This window comes from Anarrhichthys ocellatus, unplaced genomic scaffold, assembly GCF_004355925.1.
Source record: "Anarrhichthys ocellatus isolate YVR2014 unplaced genomic scaffold, GSC_Weel_1.0 scaffold53, whole genome shotgun sequence".
NCBI lineage: Eukaryota > Metazoa > Chordata > Actinopteri > Perciformes > Anarhichadidae > Anarrhichthys > Anarrhichthys ocellatus.
The window spans coordinates 2,384,893-2,399,627 of NW_022280083.1; the positions used below are offsets into that span (position 1 = coordinate 2,384,893).

At 41.0% G+C, this 14,735-nt stretch overlaps 1 protein-coding gene across 5 annotated transcripts in view; it reads left to right on the top strand.

The window, feature by feature from the left end:
* LOC116396097 (ral guanine nucleotide dissociation stimulator) overlaps positions 1-14,735 on the top strand; it is a 43,847-nt gene that overhangs the window by 4,089 nt on the left and 25,023 nt on the right. The window contains exon 1 of one of the 5 annotated variants that reach the window (XM_031870499.1): positions 1,157-2,346. The exons of 1 other annotated variant lie outside the window; for it this stretch is intronic. In XM_031870499.1, the coding sequence (XP_031726359.1) occupies positions 2,251-2,346 (96 nt within the window). In that variant the 5' untranslated portion in view covers positions 1,157-2,250. 3 more of the 5 variants (XM_031870498.1, XM_031870500.1, XM_031870497.1) reach the window with 3 other exon arrangements.

Below are 14,735 nucleotides of genomic sequence, written 5' to 3' on the forward strand. Positions count from 1 at the left end.
AGTTTGGTACGTTTAGGAGGATCAGTTTGGTACGTTTAGGAGGATCAGTTTGGTACATTTGCACTATAATGAAACAGAAGTAAAGTGGTCAGAGCAGCATGAGATGTGCGATAAAAAACAACCTCAAAAACAAAAAACATGTTTTCTCAGCACTGAACTGGTTTGTTTTTCACAGTTCAAAGCAAACTTGCTTCCTTTTCTATCACGGTTTCATCCATTTGGGGTGAAAGCCGTGTGACCTACATACAGTACGATGACTTCTAGACTAGAAATATTATTTTTGAGAGATTGCATGAGGCTGTTTGGGCCGTCGGTAGGAGAGGAAATGTGTTTGTGATGGACTCTGAATGACTGCTGCTGTGGGGAAGCCCTCACCTGCACACAACATGCAATGACTGAGAAGATCCACTTCAGTGTGAAGGTAAACTTGAGGGGGTTCGTTTGCACCTGGACGATGAAACTCGGATCAAACTAGACGTTGCAGATTGAGCACAAAGCTCACGGTGTACTTTGTGTACTTCGACATATGGCTGTAAAACAGGAAGCATCGATCGCATGCTCGTCTACGTATACTTTTAAGGCTATTTCATACATTTCTGTGTCCGCATTATGTAAATATATGCAAAGCATGTACGCTCCACAAGAAGACCATTACAGAGTGGTTTGTTTTGAAGAGAGGTTGTGTGAGGACGTCCACCCTCTAAGGAATACATAGACAGCCAAACAACGCTAGAATGTGCATCACCAACCAGAATGTAGTAACCAGACGGTAACCTCCGGTTCTGCTGAGTGAAGCCAAAGCTTCATGTGTTAAAGCTGCATTCTCTCTAGTGTCCACCAGGGGGCGACTCCTCTGGTTGTATAGAAGTCTATGAGAAAATGACTCTACTTCTCTCTTGATTTATTACCTCAGTAAACATTGTAAACATGAGTTTATGGTCTCAATCTCTAGTTTCAAGTCTTCTTCAATACAGCATGATGTTCATTTAGCACATTATGGTCCATTTAGAGTCAAACTGACCATAAAGCAGGGGATGCTTTAGGGCGGGGCTTAAGGTGATTGACAGGTCTCTACCAGAGACGTATACGGTGTCTCTACGTCACTCCTCCTCAGTCCAGATATGGTCACTTCCTGTTTACTCGTTGCGAAAAAAACAACATGGCATTGGCCTTAATCCAAGATGGCGATGGTGAAATCTTTTCTTTTCCACCTCAGATGTTGTCAGAACCATATTTTGGTGACGCTTTTGGCTGTGAGTCACCAGTTAACACGGTCACTCGGTAAACTGAAACACCTGTGGCTTTGAAGCGGTGGTGATCCTGTCTGAATCCTGGAGAAACAAGCAGACATTCTGATGCTGGTAACAATTTTAATTAACGTTTAAAGCTTGATAACTCGTCCGGATGTCTGGAGCAAAACAACACTTCTGTTGCCAACATGCGCACTTTATATTTTTGATGGCGTCGGCTGTAAAATAAGTCCTTTTTAAACACAGCAAACGCCACTAAACAAACATGAGATATCTATGGATAAATGATTGACAGGTGTAGAAACACCACAGCATTGACTTTCTCAACACCATCAAATATTCAACAACGCTCAACAGAGTCTCACGAGCTGGAAGATTTATATTTCTTTGTTGTTGGTCTCAACAGATATCCACTAAAGATTTTCTGGTATCCAGCCAGAACGTCTGGTCCCACGTTCAGCAGCAGCATTAATGAGATCTGATTCATACATCAGCCTCAGAAGCAGTCTCACCCCATTGCTTCATCTTTAATGGGCTCACACAGACCGTCTGGGAGCTTCTCTCTTTGATTCCATGGCTGCAGCATAATGAAACGACTCCTCTCTCTGCACCTGGCTGCATTTCTTCTCTTTCTTCTTGACCTGTAACGTTTCAGACGAACACACTGCGGTCGCGTCGCTGAGCTCGTTGGGCCGATACCTTCCAGAAGAGGACGGAGAGACGAGAGAGAGGCAGCTGCTGATAGTTAAGACGTTTCCTTGTGAGGAGGAGGAGGAGGAGGAGGAGGAGGAGGAGGGGGAGGGAAGGAAGGAAACAAGGGGAGTGCAGGGTTTGTTGGTGGCTGGAAAGAGGAGGAGGTTCCTCTATTTTGTTTTTTTCTACGCAGTCGTCGGCGAGAGGCAGCGCGAGCAGACGGCTCGGGGAGTTCCTTTTCTTGATTTTTTTATTTTTTATTATTTCTGTATGTTGGTGTTGCGCGGCGGTGCGTTCAGGGTGCAGCATGGAAGACAAGTCTCTGTTCAGTCTGCACAGAGCGCTCGCTCAGCCCGTCAAGATGTGCATGTTCGATTTCCCCGTCACCATCCTGGACGACCTGGTGAGCGCCGCAGAGAGCTGTATGTGTGTGTGCGTGTCGGTTGGTGTGTGTGTGTGTGTGTGTGTGGCTGGATCAGTGCATCATTCCCATCACAAAAAGAGAGTTAAATGTCTGTTTTCGTGCAGTTTTACCAGACAAAACACTAAATATTATACTTTATAATTAAAATACATATCACCTTAATATCCAGATGTTTGTAGGAATATGTAGGTGTGTGTGTGTGTGTCTCCAGTGCCGCAGCATGTATATCTTAATGTGTGAGTGTGTACATGTGCAGGCCTGCAGCTGTGTGCTTGTGTTTATTTGTGTACTTAGACACATGTAAATGTGTGTGTAGTTAATATATATATATGTGTGTGTGTGTTGTTTGCGTGGTTCACAGTATTAACACCTGGATGGTTGTTTTCTGGTCCGATCCAAAAGCTGATTTTGCTGCTTTTCTCTACTTATTTTATTTTTGGGTTTCACACCGCGGACTAATTAACAGCCAATTAGTGCTCGTGAACAAACGTCACATGACTCACTGGAAGTTTAACGAGCTCAGAAACGAGTCAGCGGCCCCTCAGCTAGTAACGTGGTGCCTTGTTCTGTCCTGCTCTGCTCTCTCACCTCACCATGACCCTCTGGTTACCTTCATGATGATTATGATGATGATAATGGTGATGATGATGATGGTGATGATGATGATGTGTTTACCTGGATTTGCTTCTGGCTGTCTGTGTTTAATTGCCCCACATGGGAACATATGTTTTTAAAAATAATTGTTCTTCCTCATCCACGTGGACACAACTCAAGATAAAAACGAATTGATCTTTGCGTGTGTGTGTGTGTGTATATATATGTGTGTGTGTGTGTGTGCGCGTGTGTGCCCTCTGATATTCTGACATGTTTGGTCGTGTCTGTAGTAATAACAATAATCCCACATGGCCTGATGAACGTGTTCCTGTGTCAGCGTGTTAATAAATGCTGAGGCTGAAAACAGATTTAACGCTGATATTAAACCTGGAGGGTCACAGACGGTTCTCTGTCGTAAACAGATCTATTTGTTCATATTTAACGATGTATAACGATTTGCAAAATTATCTTATTGAGATTGTTTTGACTGATATTTGAGGGATTGATCATTTTTACATCAATATTCTCATTTTTAATGATTTTAAAAACATATAAACGCGATCATGGTGTTATTTTTGTGTGAATCTGAACCGAACTTCTCTTAGATCTGTAGAACACGATGTGTAGCTCGGGACGTCGCAAGATTCAATTTAAAAAGGTATTTTGAAAAATATTGCATCTCAATCTCAAATTGAAAACTGCAGCGGGCCATATTGAGATTTCGATAGAATTTAGAATAATTGTTCTTGTGTCCCTTTTGAATTGATAATGGTTTATAGATTTTGGACTAAAATTAGCTCATTCTTATTTTATTTTATTTTTTTATCGCTCTGTATCCGGTGTTTAAATCCACACAAACTGCCTTGTTTTCCCATTAAAAATACTCTTTTTAGCGTCTTTTTCCAAACATAAAAACACTATATGGCCAAAAGTGTACTGGAGGTTCCTTAGTTCAAGTTAAGGGAACCCCTCAATGCTGCAGCGTATAGTAATATTTCAGACAGTTATTCCTCCAGCTGTGTGTAGCGTCTGTCCTCGTATAGCTCTCCACCTGTGGACATCCTGTCTACTGAGTTCTAACCTGCTGCAGAGCCAACGACCTCATATAAACTAGTCTTCCTGTGGAGCACCTCAGGTCATGTTGTTGTATGAAATCCAACGATAATATTGAATTAGATCTGATGCTCTGCAGTGTGAGACGCGTTCTCACCCGATTGTGTTTCACGCGTCCTGGATTCCTCCTCTGGAGTTCACATGAAGTCACTCTCGTTCTCTGCTGGTCCCGTTTGAGATGAAGTCCAAGACTAGTGGTGTTGGTTATTATTAAAGTGAAACCACAAGTCTTCTGTGGCTCTGGAGGAGCTTCGTCAAGTCTGATGAAGTCACAGTGAAGTCATCATGTTCTCTAAATACACAGAGAGTCTGTGTTACAAACACTGTGGAAGATGCTACTGAGTGCATTATGGGAAATGTAGTATCCTGGGTTTTTAGGTGCTGGACCTGGATATAAAATCAGTATTTCTTGTAGAATGTAGTTTTTTAGCGAGGAACTTGAATGACTACGGTCGTTTTAAGATGTTTTTACAGCAATATAAAATAGATATTACAGAGGGAATTATGACCTGTTTAACTATTTCATGTTTTTAATACACTGTTATTGAATCAATACTCGGTGGTACACAAGTTCAGGTCTTGCAATCTGTATCGGTCGGGAAGAAATGGAGCAGAGATGTGAGAACTTGTTGACAGCCAACGACTCTCTAAAGGAAATGAATGGATGTCTGCAGACTTGTTGATAGCGTGTTGATTCTCTGAGGAAGTATTTTATCAAAGCGTCAACATTGAGACATCTTTTCAACAAACAACTGGAGCATTTTATTCATCAACAATTAGATATGGTGCACAATTACACTCCTGCCCAAGTGTTATGGGCAGGAGAACAAATATGCAGATTTTCTTCTTCCTCGAGCAGTTATTGTACCGTCGCTCTTTGCTCCCACTCGGTCCCCGAAGCCCCCCCCCCCCCCCCCCACAGATGATCTGGTGCTGATCTGAGTCAGGCTGTCTGAACGGCAACTGAGTCCAAAGGGGATCAAGCTGAGAGGCTTAAGTCTAGAAAAGGGCAGAAAAAGGTCAGGAAGCAAGGCGAGGAAGGAGACACAAGGCTGGAAAGCTTCAGCTTACGTAGCACAATAGACAATTTGGCAGAGAACAATGGCTCGAGGGGAGGTGTGTTTACAGTGGGGACACACTGGGGACCACTACAGGACACGGAGGGACACGGAGGGACACGGTGTTAGCGACTCGCTACAGAGCAAGAAAGATGTCTTCACATTTAGCTTTCTCTGTTCTTAGCTTTCTCTCTGTTGTTGCTTCTCCGACACACAGGACGCTGGTTAGTGAGCTCAAATTGTTCACTGATTTTGCACCATAAAGTGTCGGTTGGTTCTGAAGACTACAAGTTTTAAAATAAAGAAAACATCTGGAGGAGCTACATAGAAGTGAGCTTACCAGACTTCTGTTCTAGAGCTGTACCCAATGTCCTGTTGTTTGGCTTCATCATGTTTTATGACCTTAATCAACCTAAAAGAAAAAGAAGCCAGAGCCTCACTATGAACTAAGTGATCCATCAGATTAAATGAGTTGGACTTTCTTTGATGGATGTTGCTTGTGAGTCCTGCTTCCCTTTGTTTTTAAAGGCTAAACGACAACAAATATGGATTGAAGCAGAAGCAGACTTTTGGAAATGATAACATTAATCTCTTTTCAATACATATTGACTGTTGGACTTTAAAACGCTCTGGAGTTATTGGAAGTGTTTGGATCCCATGAGTCTGAAGCAATCGTACGCAGCCACCACTGGAATCTAACTCTACAAGTAGCATAATGCTAACAATGTTAGCGTCACCTTTATCTGTAGAGGTGCAGAAATACCCGTTTTAACACATTGAATGGAGGTGCTGCGGTACAGCCTATAGTCTGTAGCATAGCACACCTGACTGTCGGAGGTCAAGATGTATTCTGGGTAATGTAGGCGCCAGAGTTTTTTTGAAGGGGAATGAGAGGATTTAGGTCTAAACACTGTATGGACTATAGACAAACAGAAATCTGAAACAGATCTTGTTTATTTCTCATTTTCATGTACAAAAAGTTGCATAATATTTTAACATTAAAGGAGTTTATGAACATTAACCTAGCAGCTAACAACTGTTATCTTTGTAAAGATGTAGTGGAGCAATGGTAAACACCGTTAGCTCTGTCACCACTTTTCACAGTAGTTTCCACTGTTAGCACCGTTAGCTAGCAGCCTCCTGCTCTGCGTCGCCATGTTGAGAGCCGTTGAGAGGCAATCAAAATGCTCCCAATCTCAGATCTTACACCTTTAATATAGACATCATAGTTTATGTGGCTAAACCGATACCAGATAGATTCACGTTGTTTTTTTCAAGTTGTGAAATTAGTTTTTTCTCAACAGATAACAGAAGCAGCACTGGAAGTAGCTAAATGCAGATAGACAACATTCATTTGTGTACAAAATAGGATTATTTATAATCTGACAGAAATACCTCACAAGAGAGAAAGAAACAGCCTTTGAAGCGGATAAAATGAAACGGTGAAGCTCGGTTTGATAACTGATTCTGAAGGATGCCGTCGCTCTAATCAATAAAGAAATGCAGAACAATAACAATAAAAACAACAAACAGCGAGAGGCTGCTTCATGTCTCTCTTCAGCCTGGATGGTTGTCAGGTTGCCTCTCCCATGCGATCTCCCAGTTGGCTGCCGTTGACACGAAACAGCGTTTTTAAATGCCAGGACCTCGGAGGAGGACCTGAATGGCTCTGCCGGGATAATGGCCGGAGATAAATCCAGCGGCTGTGAGAGGCAGCTCAGACCGGCTCCACAGGGTGTGAATGGGAAGCTTCTTCTTGTCTCTGTCCGTTGCTGGGAAACTCCGTCGTGAGGTTTCATTTCCCAGAGCAGCAGGAACAGAGCGCGTGTCTGTAAATGGAAAACATAAAAGGGTCAGGTGGCTTGTTTCAAGTTGCTCTTCAGGTAAACCAGATGTTCTTCCACCTGCCTTGTGTTCTTCTTTATTTACTGAAAAGTATGAGCGTCCATATTGTACATCCAGACGAGTTATCGAGCTTTAAACATTGATTTAAAACAGTAAACAGCATCAGAATGTCTGCTTGTTTCATGTTCGGTTGTCAGAGTCGATATTCCAACAACGGACTCGAGTTCTATCAGGACCGGTTCAGAGCAACAGGTGTTTCAGTTAAATGAGTGACCGTGTTAACTGGTGACTCTCAGCCGAATTCATTCAATGGTTGGTAGATTATAAACACATATTTAAAACTGGTTGAAGGTTTTTCACAACGAGCAACCTCGACTCATTCTGCTGAGTCACCAGTTAACACGGTCACTGGTGAAACTGAAACACCAGCAGCGTCTACAGCTTCAAGCTGTTAACCGTGTTGACTACCACTGGACTGTGTCTTAAAGCTGAATCAAGTGAAAGCTCTGAGTGTCTTCATGGTGTCTGACGTTCTGTTCATGAACACAGAGAACAGAGTTGATCATCTAGTGACTTGTAGCTCCTGATGTCTCTCTGGTGGAACGTTACACACATACATATTTATATCTGGACACTAAATACTGGACCACCAGCTGATGTCTTCTACTCCCTGATCTCTTTGTTTAGGTTGAGTTCTCCATCTTTGCTGGTTAAAGTTCTCACATAGCTCCTCAAGCTGTTGCACACAGATGATATCTGGTCACCTGGCAAAGTTAACCACTGATGTATTCTCTGTGGGTGCTAATATTTCCCTCCTTTAGTGAACCAGGGAAGTCCCTGTGGGTGTCACTGCCTCATCTTTAGCTTTCATTTTCTGTCTGACGGTGCTGAAGTGTCTGAACACCGCAGCGTTGCTGTTGTTGCATCACTTCCAGGTTTCACTTCACCTTTGACGGACCTGCTGGACTGACTGCTCTAGTTTCTGGAAACCCCTTCTTTCCTCGGCACAAGTTAATTTTTTCTAGTTTTGCTCCTCGCGTTATTGACTCAGCTGGTAAAGCAAATATGCTCGAGCAGAGCGGCGGTGGGGGGGTCCATCCAATCTGTGTTGAGGGGAGTGGGAGCTCCGGGGGCCCGGTCATGGGTTTGTAGGACTATTTGGATCCTGAGATCTCTGCAACGGTTCTGAGGGGAGTCGTGATGTTGTGCTGGAGCCGGTGGAGCTGTGGACTGCTGCTCAGGACAGGCGTCTGCTGGGACGGGGACGACTGTTACGGGACAGTCAGGAGGGCGGGCAGACAGGTTTGAGTCATGTTCTCTCTTGTTTTCGGACATAAATCTCTCACCGTAAAGAAACATGGCCACTCGGTGTCTCTCTGAGGACACGGAGACTTTACTGTCAGTAGAACTCTGTGGAACCAAAAGGTCTCCGGCCTCAGTCTAACTTCATGTATTGTTGTGTAAAACACTCATGAACGTTTGTCTCTCAGAGCCGGCTGAAATAAACCATCTTCATTCACAAAGAATGAAGACATTATGAAGACAGTCGTGTGTGTGTGAAACACAGAACGCTCCCAAATCACAACTCTTCATGGTGAAGACTGAAACATATTTGTGTTATGCCTTTATTGTGACACCATTCAAAGTCTGGATATGTGTAAAGAAATACATTTCTAGATCTGCATGGAAACTAAAGTATTAAAGGGACAATTCGTGAGATTTTCAGTTCCTCATAATGAAAAATACATTTGCAGGAAATGAACAGAATCGCTGTTTAAAAGACGGTTGAGGAGCCGATCAGACAGAGAAGCTGTTTCTTTTCTCCTTTAAATGGTTCCATATTCAGTGCTTCAGAGTGTTCACAGTGTGCTCTCAGTACTGTGATACGTACAGAGTGTCCTGGTTAACATGCACATCGTCTTAACACAGCGTCTGATTTAAGAGGGAGCTTTGTTGAATGTCAGACACTTTTCTCTCTCCTGACGTCATCACATGGATGTAAAAGTGCAACAAAAACATCTTTAAAAAGAAAACGTATGCTGACGTATCGTCACCACTTGTAGAACAGATACAAGTATTTATTTACAGACTCGGACTTTGTCCCAAACTTGTGGACTTTAGACTTATTTTCATGTTGACGGCTGTGAGACTTGTCTTATTTGACGAGGGGGGGGGGAGGTTCAGTTCAGCAGAAAAATAACAAACAATTGCACAATGATCCATTTTATTTGTTTATTAAGAACACAGCCGTGTCTGTCAGACTAAACCTTTGGTTTGGTGTTATTGACTTTTTATTATGAAAATAAAGAACAACTTTATTAACTCATTTATTTAATTCATTCACAGAACTGAAACATTTTGTATTTTAGAGATAATCTGTTATTCATGTGAATGTATTGATTAGTGCAGCTTTAAATCAGCAGCAGAGGAAAACGTGACACCTTCACATTTTTTGAACCCTAAAAACTCATTCAACTAAACACAAGAAGTCTTTCCTGTGACTTCTTCATGAGCAGTCGCTGTTACGCTACATCGATGTTTTATAATCCGTTTATTCTCCGTGTATTAGTTGTGTAACTCTGTCCTCCCTCCAAGCTTTTCATTTGTTGGAAACATTGTGCGCCTTGGCAGCAGCCCAGTGCAACCACAGACCTCCACTAGGGCCCAGTGAGCCTCCACTGGGGGGCGGAGTGCCTTGCTCAGTGGCGTCCTGACAGCCCTTTCACAGAAGTATAAGTAGAGAGTTTTAACCTCTCCGGGATGGAAATCTTTTGCCACGTTGACGTCCATTTTCTCTCGTCTCTTGCCGGGTGTGGTCGTCCTCCTTTAAATAAACGGCTCTTCGTATCTATTTGTGTTTGAGTGAAGCCGTGTGCTTTGTGAGAGAGCATAAGTAAAGATGGAGGGTTGTTAGCGTCGCTCTCCTCGGGGATCAGTAGAGCATGTCGCAGCAGCAGCAGCACAACATCCTCTGGTATTGATTTCCAGCAGATGGGAGCAGAGCTTAGCTTAAATCACAGCAGACTTAAAGTTGTCCGTTCCTCTGAGCTCGCAGAGATCTCTGGGATTCAGACCATATGGGTTTATTTATTCCTTACCGGGACAAGAATACCATGTTTGGACTGAGGAGGAGTGACGTAGAGACGCCATGTATGCCTCTGGTAGACCTGTCAATCACTGTGTAGCCCCGCCCTAAAGCATCCCCTGCTTTATGGTCTGTTTGACTCTAAATGGACCATAATGTACTAAATGAACATCATGCTGTATTGAAGAAGACTTGAAACTAGAGATTGAGACCATAAACTCATGTTTACAATGTTTACTGAGGTAATAAATCAATAGAGAAGTAGAGTCATTTTCTCATAGACTTCTATACAACCAGAGGAGTCGCCCCCTGGTGGACACTAGAGAGAATGCAGCTTTAAGACATGAAGCATCGGCTTCACTCAGCAGAACCGGAGGTTGACTCCTGGTTTAATCTGATACTAATATGAGTCCTGGTGTACAATCTACCAGTAGTGCAAAGAACATTGTCAGAAAAAGTAAACACTGGTGTCTAGCATGCTGCTCTGAGTCGTTCCTCCTCAGGTTGTATTACTGGAGTACAGCACAGATCAGACAGGAAGCACTCACATTAAACACTTTTACTACAGGGCAGACTTTCTTTTAGGTTTCGACGTTCTGGTGTCAGGTGCACTGCAATAAGTCTCATTGCAGTTTGATTGATGTGTTCATGTTGACGAGCTGCAGTGTGAGAAAAGGCTGACAAACACTCTTTACACTCTTTATACTCTTTATACTCTTTATACTCTTCATACTGGTCATTCCCAAAGACTGTGTGCAGGAGAGTTTATTAGGGCCGCATTTATATTTTTATTTCACCTTTTAACCACATGATATCAAATATAGACCAGTACATTGTGTTTGTTTAACTGTCTGTTAACGCTGCCTAAATGCATTTATTTGGTCTCATTTATAACGTATTTATTGTGTATATCTTCTGTCCTTATTTGTGTGATTTCATATCTCGATAACGATATATATGACGATATGGCAAGTTTTCTGTTGATCCAATAAATAAATAGTCTATATGGAATAAACACATGTTTTTCATAAACTCTTGTGTGAGTTAAAAACTAGTATTTTCTCATTTTATTTAGAATATAAATGCAAAATAATCAGATTTTCTCAGAAATATTAGTTAGTATTTGCTCGTTATTATCAATTTAGACGCAGAATTGTGTATCGCGATATTTGGATGTATGATTCCATTAAAAGAGGATAAATGATCTTGAACAAAGAGTTTAATTGATTTATTCAGTGACAAAACCAACCAATTAATCAGACTTCTCGTCTGACGTCTGACCACCTAACATTTTATTTTTCATAAACAGTTTAGATTTAATTTGACTTTCTGTATTTAAGATCTGCTGACGTAAAAACTGTATTTTTATACTTTCTGTTTCACGATCAACGCTGTTCTACAGGCCCCTCACCACACACACACACACACACCCACACCCACACACACACACACACACACACACACACACACACACACACACACACACACACACCAGCAGCTGCAGCCTTCATTGAGTTATGAAGCGCAGCAGCTCGGCCGGTGGAGGTCAGACATGTTTGTAGTTCTATTCGTCTCTCAGCTGGTGCAGCAGATGTTCTCCTTTACAATCTGCTCCATCACTCTCACACCTGTTCTTACAAAAAATAACATATTTGGAAATAAATAACCTTGATTAAAGTCCACCATTACTCATGTGTGAAGGGGCCGGTCTGCTGCGTTCGTTTGCTTTGTCGACATATCTTCCTCTCGTTTGAACCGGCTGGATGAATTAGAGTCACTAATCATTTTCTAAGCTCGGCAGACATCTTATTAAGATGATGGATCTCTTGGTGTGGTGGTTGTTCCTGCTGCTGGCCAGTAGGGGACAGTGCTGGGTGTCTAACTGACGGAGGCTCCTTCATCAGAGATGAGCTCAGACTCACCTTCTTCTTCTTCTGGTGGATCTTTGAGTTTAGGTGGAGTTTGTTTTTCAGAGTTTTCATGCATTCGTTCTTATTAGTTTGCTGGTTTATCGTGAACTTTAACTTGTTGTTGTTGCTGACCGTCATGAAAGAAGTGCTCATATTTAGCAAATATGTATCTTTTTTATTATTGCAGCTTTTCACACATGATTTATATATCATTGTGAATTCATGTGTGTATTTTTATGTTTATTTTTGAATGATTAGTCGATTTAAAATTAAACATTTGAGACATCACCTCACATCAACTAAAAAAAAAAAAATTCTGACATTTTATAGACCGAAGAAACCAAATGAATCATTATTTAAAGCAAATAATAGTCAGATTAATCAATAATTACACAATCATTAGTTGTATTCTTACTCAGATCTTTGCTTCAGAATAAGTCTAAAGTAAAAGTCATTAAAAATGTTATTTAAATAAGTGATGACGGCACACATTATGCAAAATAAGAATTATAATATATATATATAATATAAATATATTAAAGTTACACAGTGCAGCATTTTCAAACTGAAAAGTTTAACTCATTTTAAATACTTTAAACACTGCTGGGTAGATTTTGCTTTATATTTTTAAAAAAAAGTGACGACTGAAGCTCTTTAATGTAACTGGATAAAAATGAAGTAAAACTTTCAGTGTTTCCCTCTTAATGTGGAGGGGAAATGAAAATACTGATGTACAAGTACCTTTAAACTGTACTCAAGTCTAATGTTCATGCAGAGTCAGTGAACTCTACATCATGTTTTCTTCTTCTCTCATACCAACCTGCTGCCATAGTGAGAGCAGAAACAACACTCACGTCATTTCCCAAAGGCATGACGTAACGCTGCCTTCAGGAACACCTCGTAGATCTGTGATTCACAGAGGACACGTTGTCAGAGGACACAGAGAATAGTTCTTGTTAAGAAACAGAAACGACTTCATTAAATGTCATATGGTACTAATTCATATCGGTGACTTTAAGGAACATAATGATCTGTTATTATTATAATCATATTCTGATATTCTAATATTATATATAAATGTACATTCAGCATTTTAAATGCATATTCTGAAAAGGGAAAATTTAGTAAGTGGCAAATAAATAAAATAAGTAAATTCTACTGATTTATAGGGAGAAAACCAAATGTGGAAAATGATTATGATATATTATTTATTCCAAAATCAACTATTGAAAATTTGGATAAAAGAAAACTTACAAAAGCAGTTTAAAAACAAGGCTAAATAAGTACTGAACATTATGAACACAACAAAACAATAAAGGAAAAAACATACGTTATAGAGATTATATATATATATTATATACTGTGTGTATATATATATATATATAATTACAATACTCTGCTTGGATACAAGATTTGTGCAAATATATGTACAGACGTAATGAAGTGTATGAATTAATCTATAACTATCATAATTATTATTAAACACCAGCTGATTGTTGTGTGAATATATAAATGTTTAAAATATTATAGAGCTGAAATAATGTATGTTTTTTTTTTAGAGCATATCGGCCATGTTTTCTCAGAATTAATATAAATAACACTTTAACAAGGGTTAGGGTTATTTACCGAGTATATAATATTTCCGAGGTGCTCTGAAGGCAGCACAGGCCTTGGGGGCGTGGTTTAGAAAAGCCCCAGAGTGACTCGTCTAAACGCGTCAGACAGCAGAAGATCCGCAGACAGCAGCACCGGCTCTCCGGTTAACAACAAAAAACAACACAGATTAAAACAAAAAGAAAATGTCACTTCCGTGTTAAGAAAAACAGATTATAACAGTAAAAAAAAAAAAAAAAAAATGTCGCTACCGTCTCCGTGACGGAACCGCTCGGCTCTGCGGGCATCCGTGGTCCATTTCCCGGAGGATGCACACCGAGCAGCCGGTCGAGATGTTTGACTCGTCGTGGAGGGTGCGCAACATTTGGGACGGGGTGAGGATGGAGGTGACGGAGGACCGGAGCCCGGTGGTGCTGCACAGCCTCACGCACCTGGACCCGGACCTCCCGCTGATGGAGGTGAGGTGGGAAGGACTGCAGGTCCGTTAGGTGGTGCAGATTGTTGTGTGTTGTGATTTAGGAGAACGTCCCGGAACCCGGACTGGTTAGAGGGTCCAGGGATCAGGAATCCTGGATGATCCTGAACTAATAAGAAATCACTCAAAGTCACAAATAAAAGGAGTTTAATTTGAGGCCAGTTTCCACCAAGTTACATACATTTATTTAGAGGTATTAGTACACAGAAACTAATGTTAAAAGCAGATTTGATTAACTAGTTTAATACATATTTACACAACTTATAGGAATCCAAAACATACAGTGAATAAGTTCTCATGTATGAGATATGATTTTAAACCCTTATTATAATAATATAGATGATATTTAAATCAAATGCTGAGTAGCTGGAAAACAAAAGGGATATCTTGTGTTTTAGTTTTGTTTTCACTCTGATGGTGTACTTTATATTACTGCGTACGCAGAGTGCTGTAACAGGAGGACTGCTTCTTCTCTGCTGCTCACACATTCAGTACAATACCGACCGAAGCCTTCCTCTGCAGCCGTCAGTGTGTCATGAGTATTAATACTGCTCATACTGTCGACTACTGACAGTCAGAACACCAGTGTGTCTGTGTCAGGTTTACTGTAGTAAGGATTCAATGACGGGTCTATTAGAGATTAATAATAATAATAATAATAATAAGAGTTTACA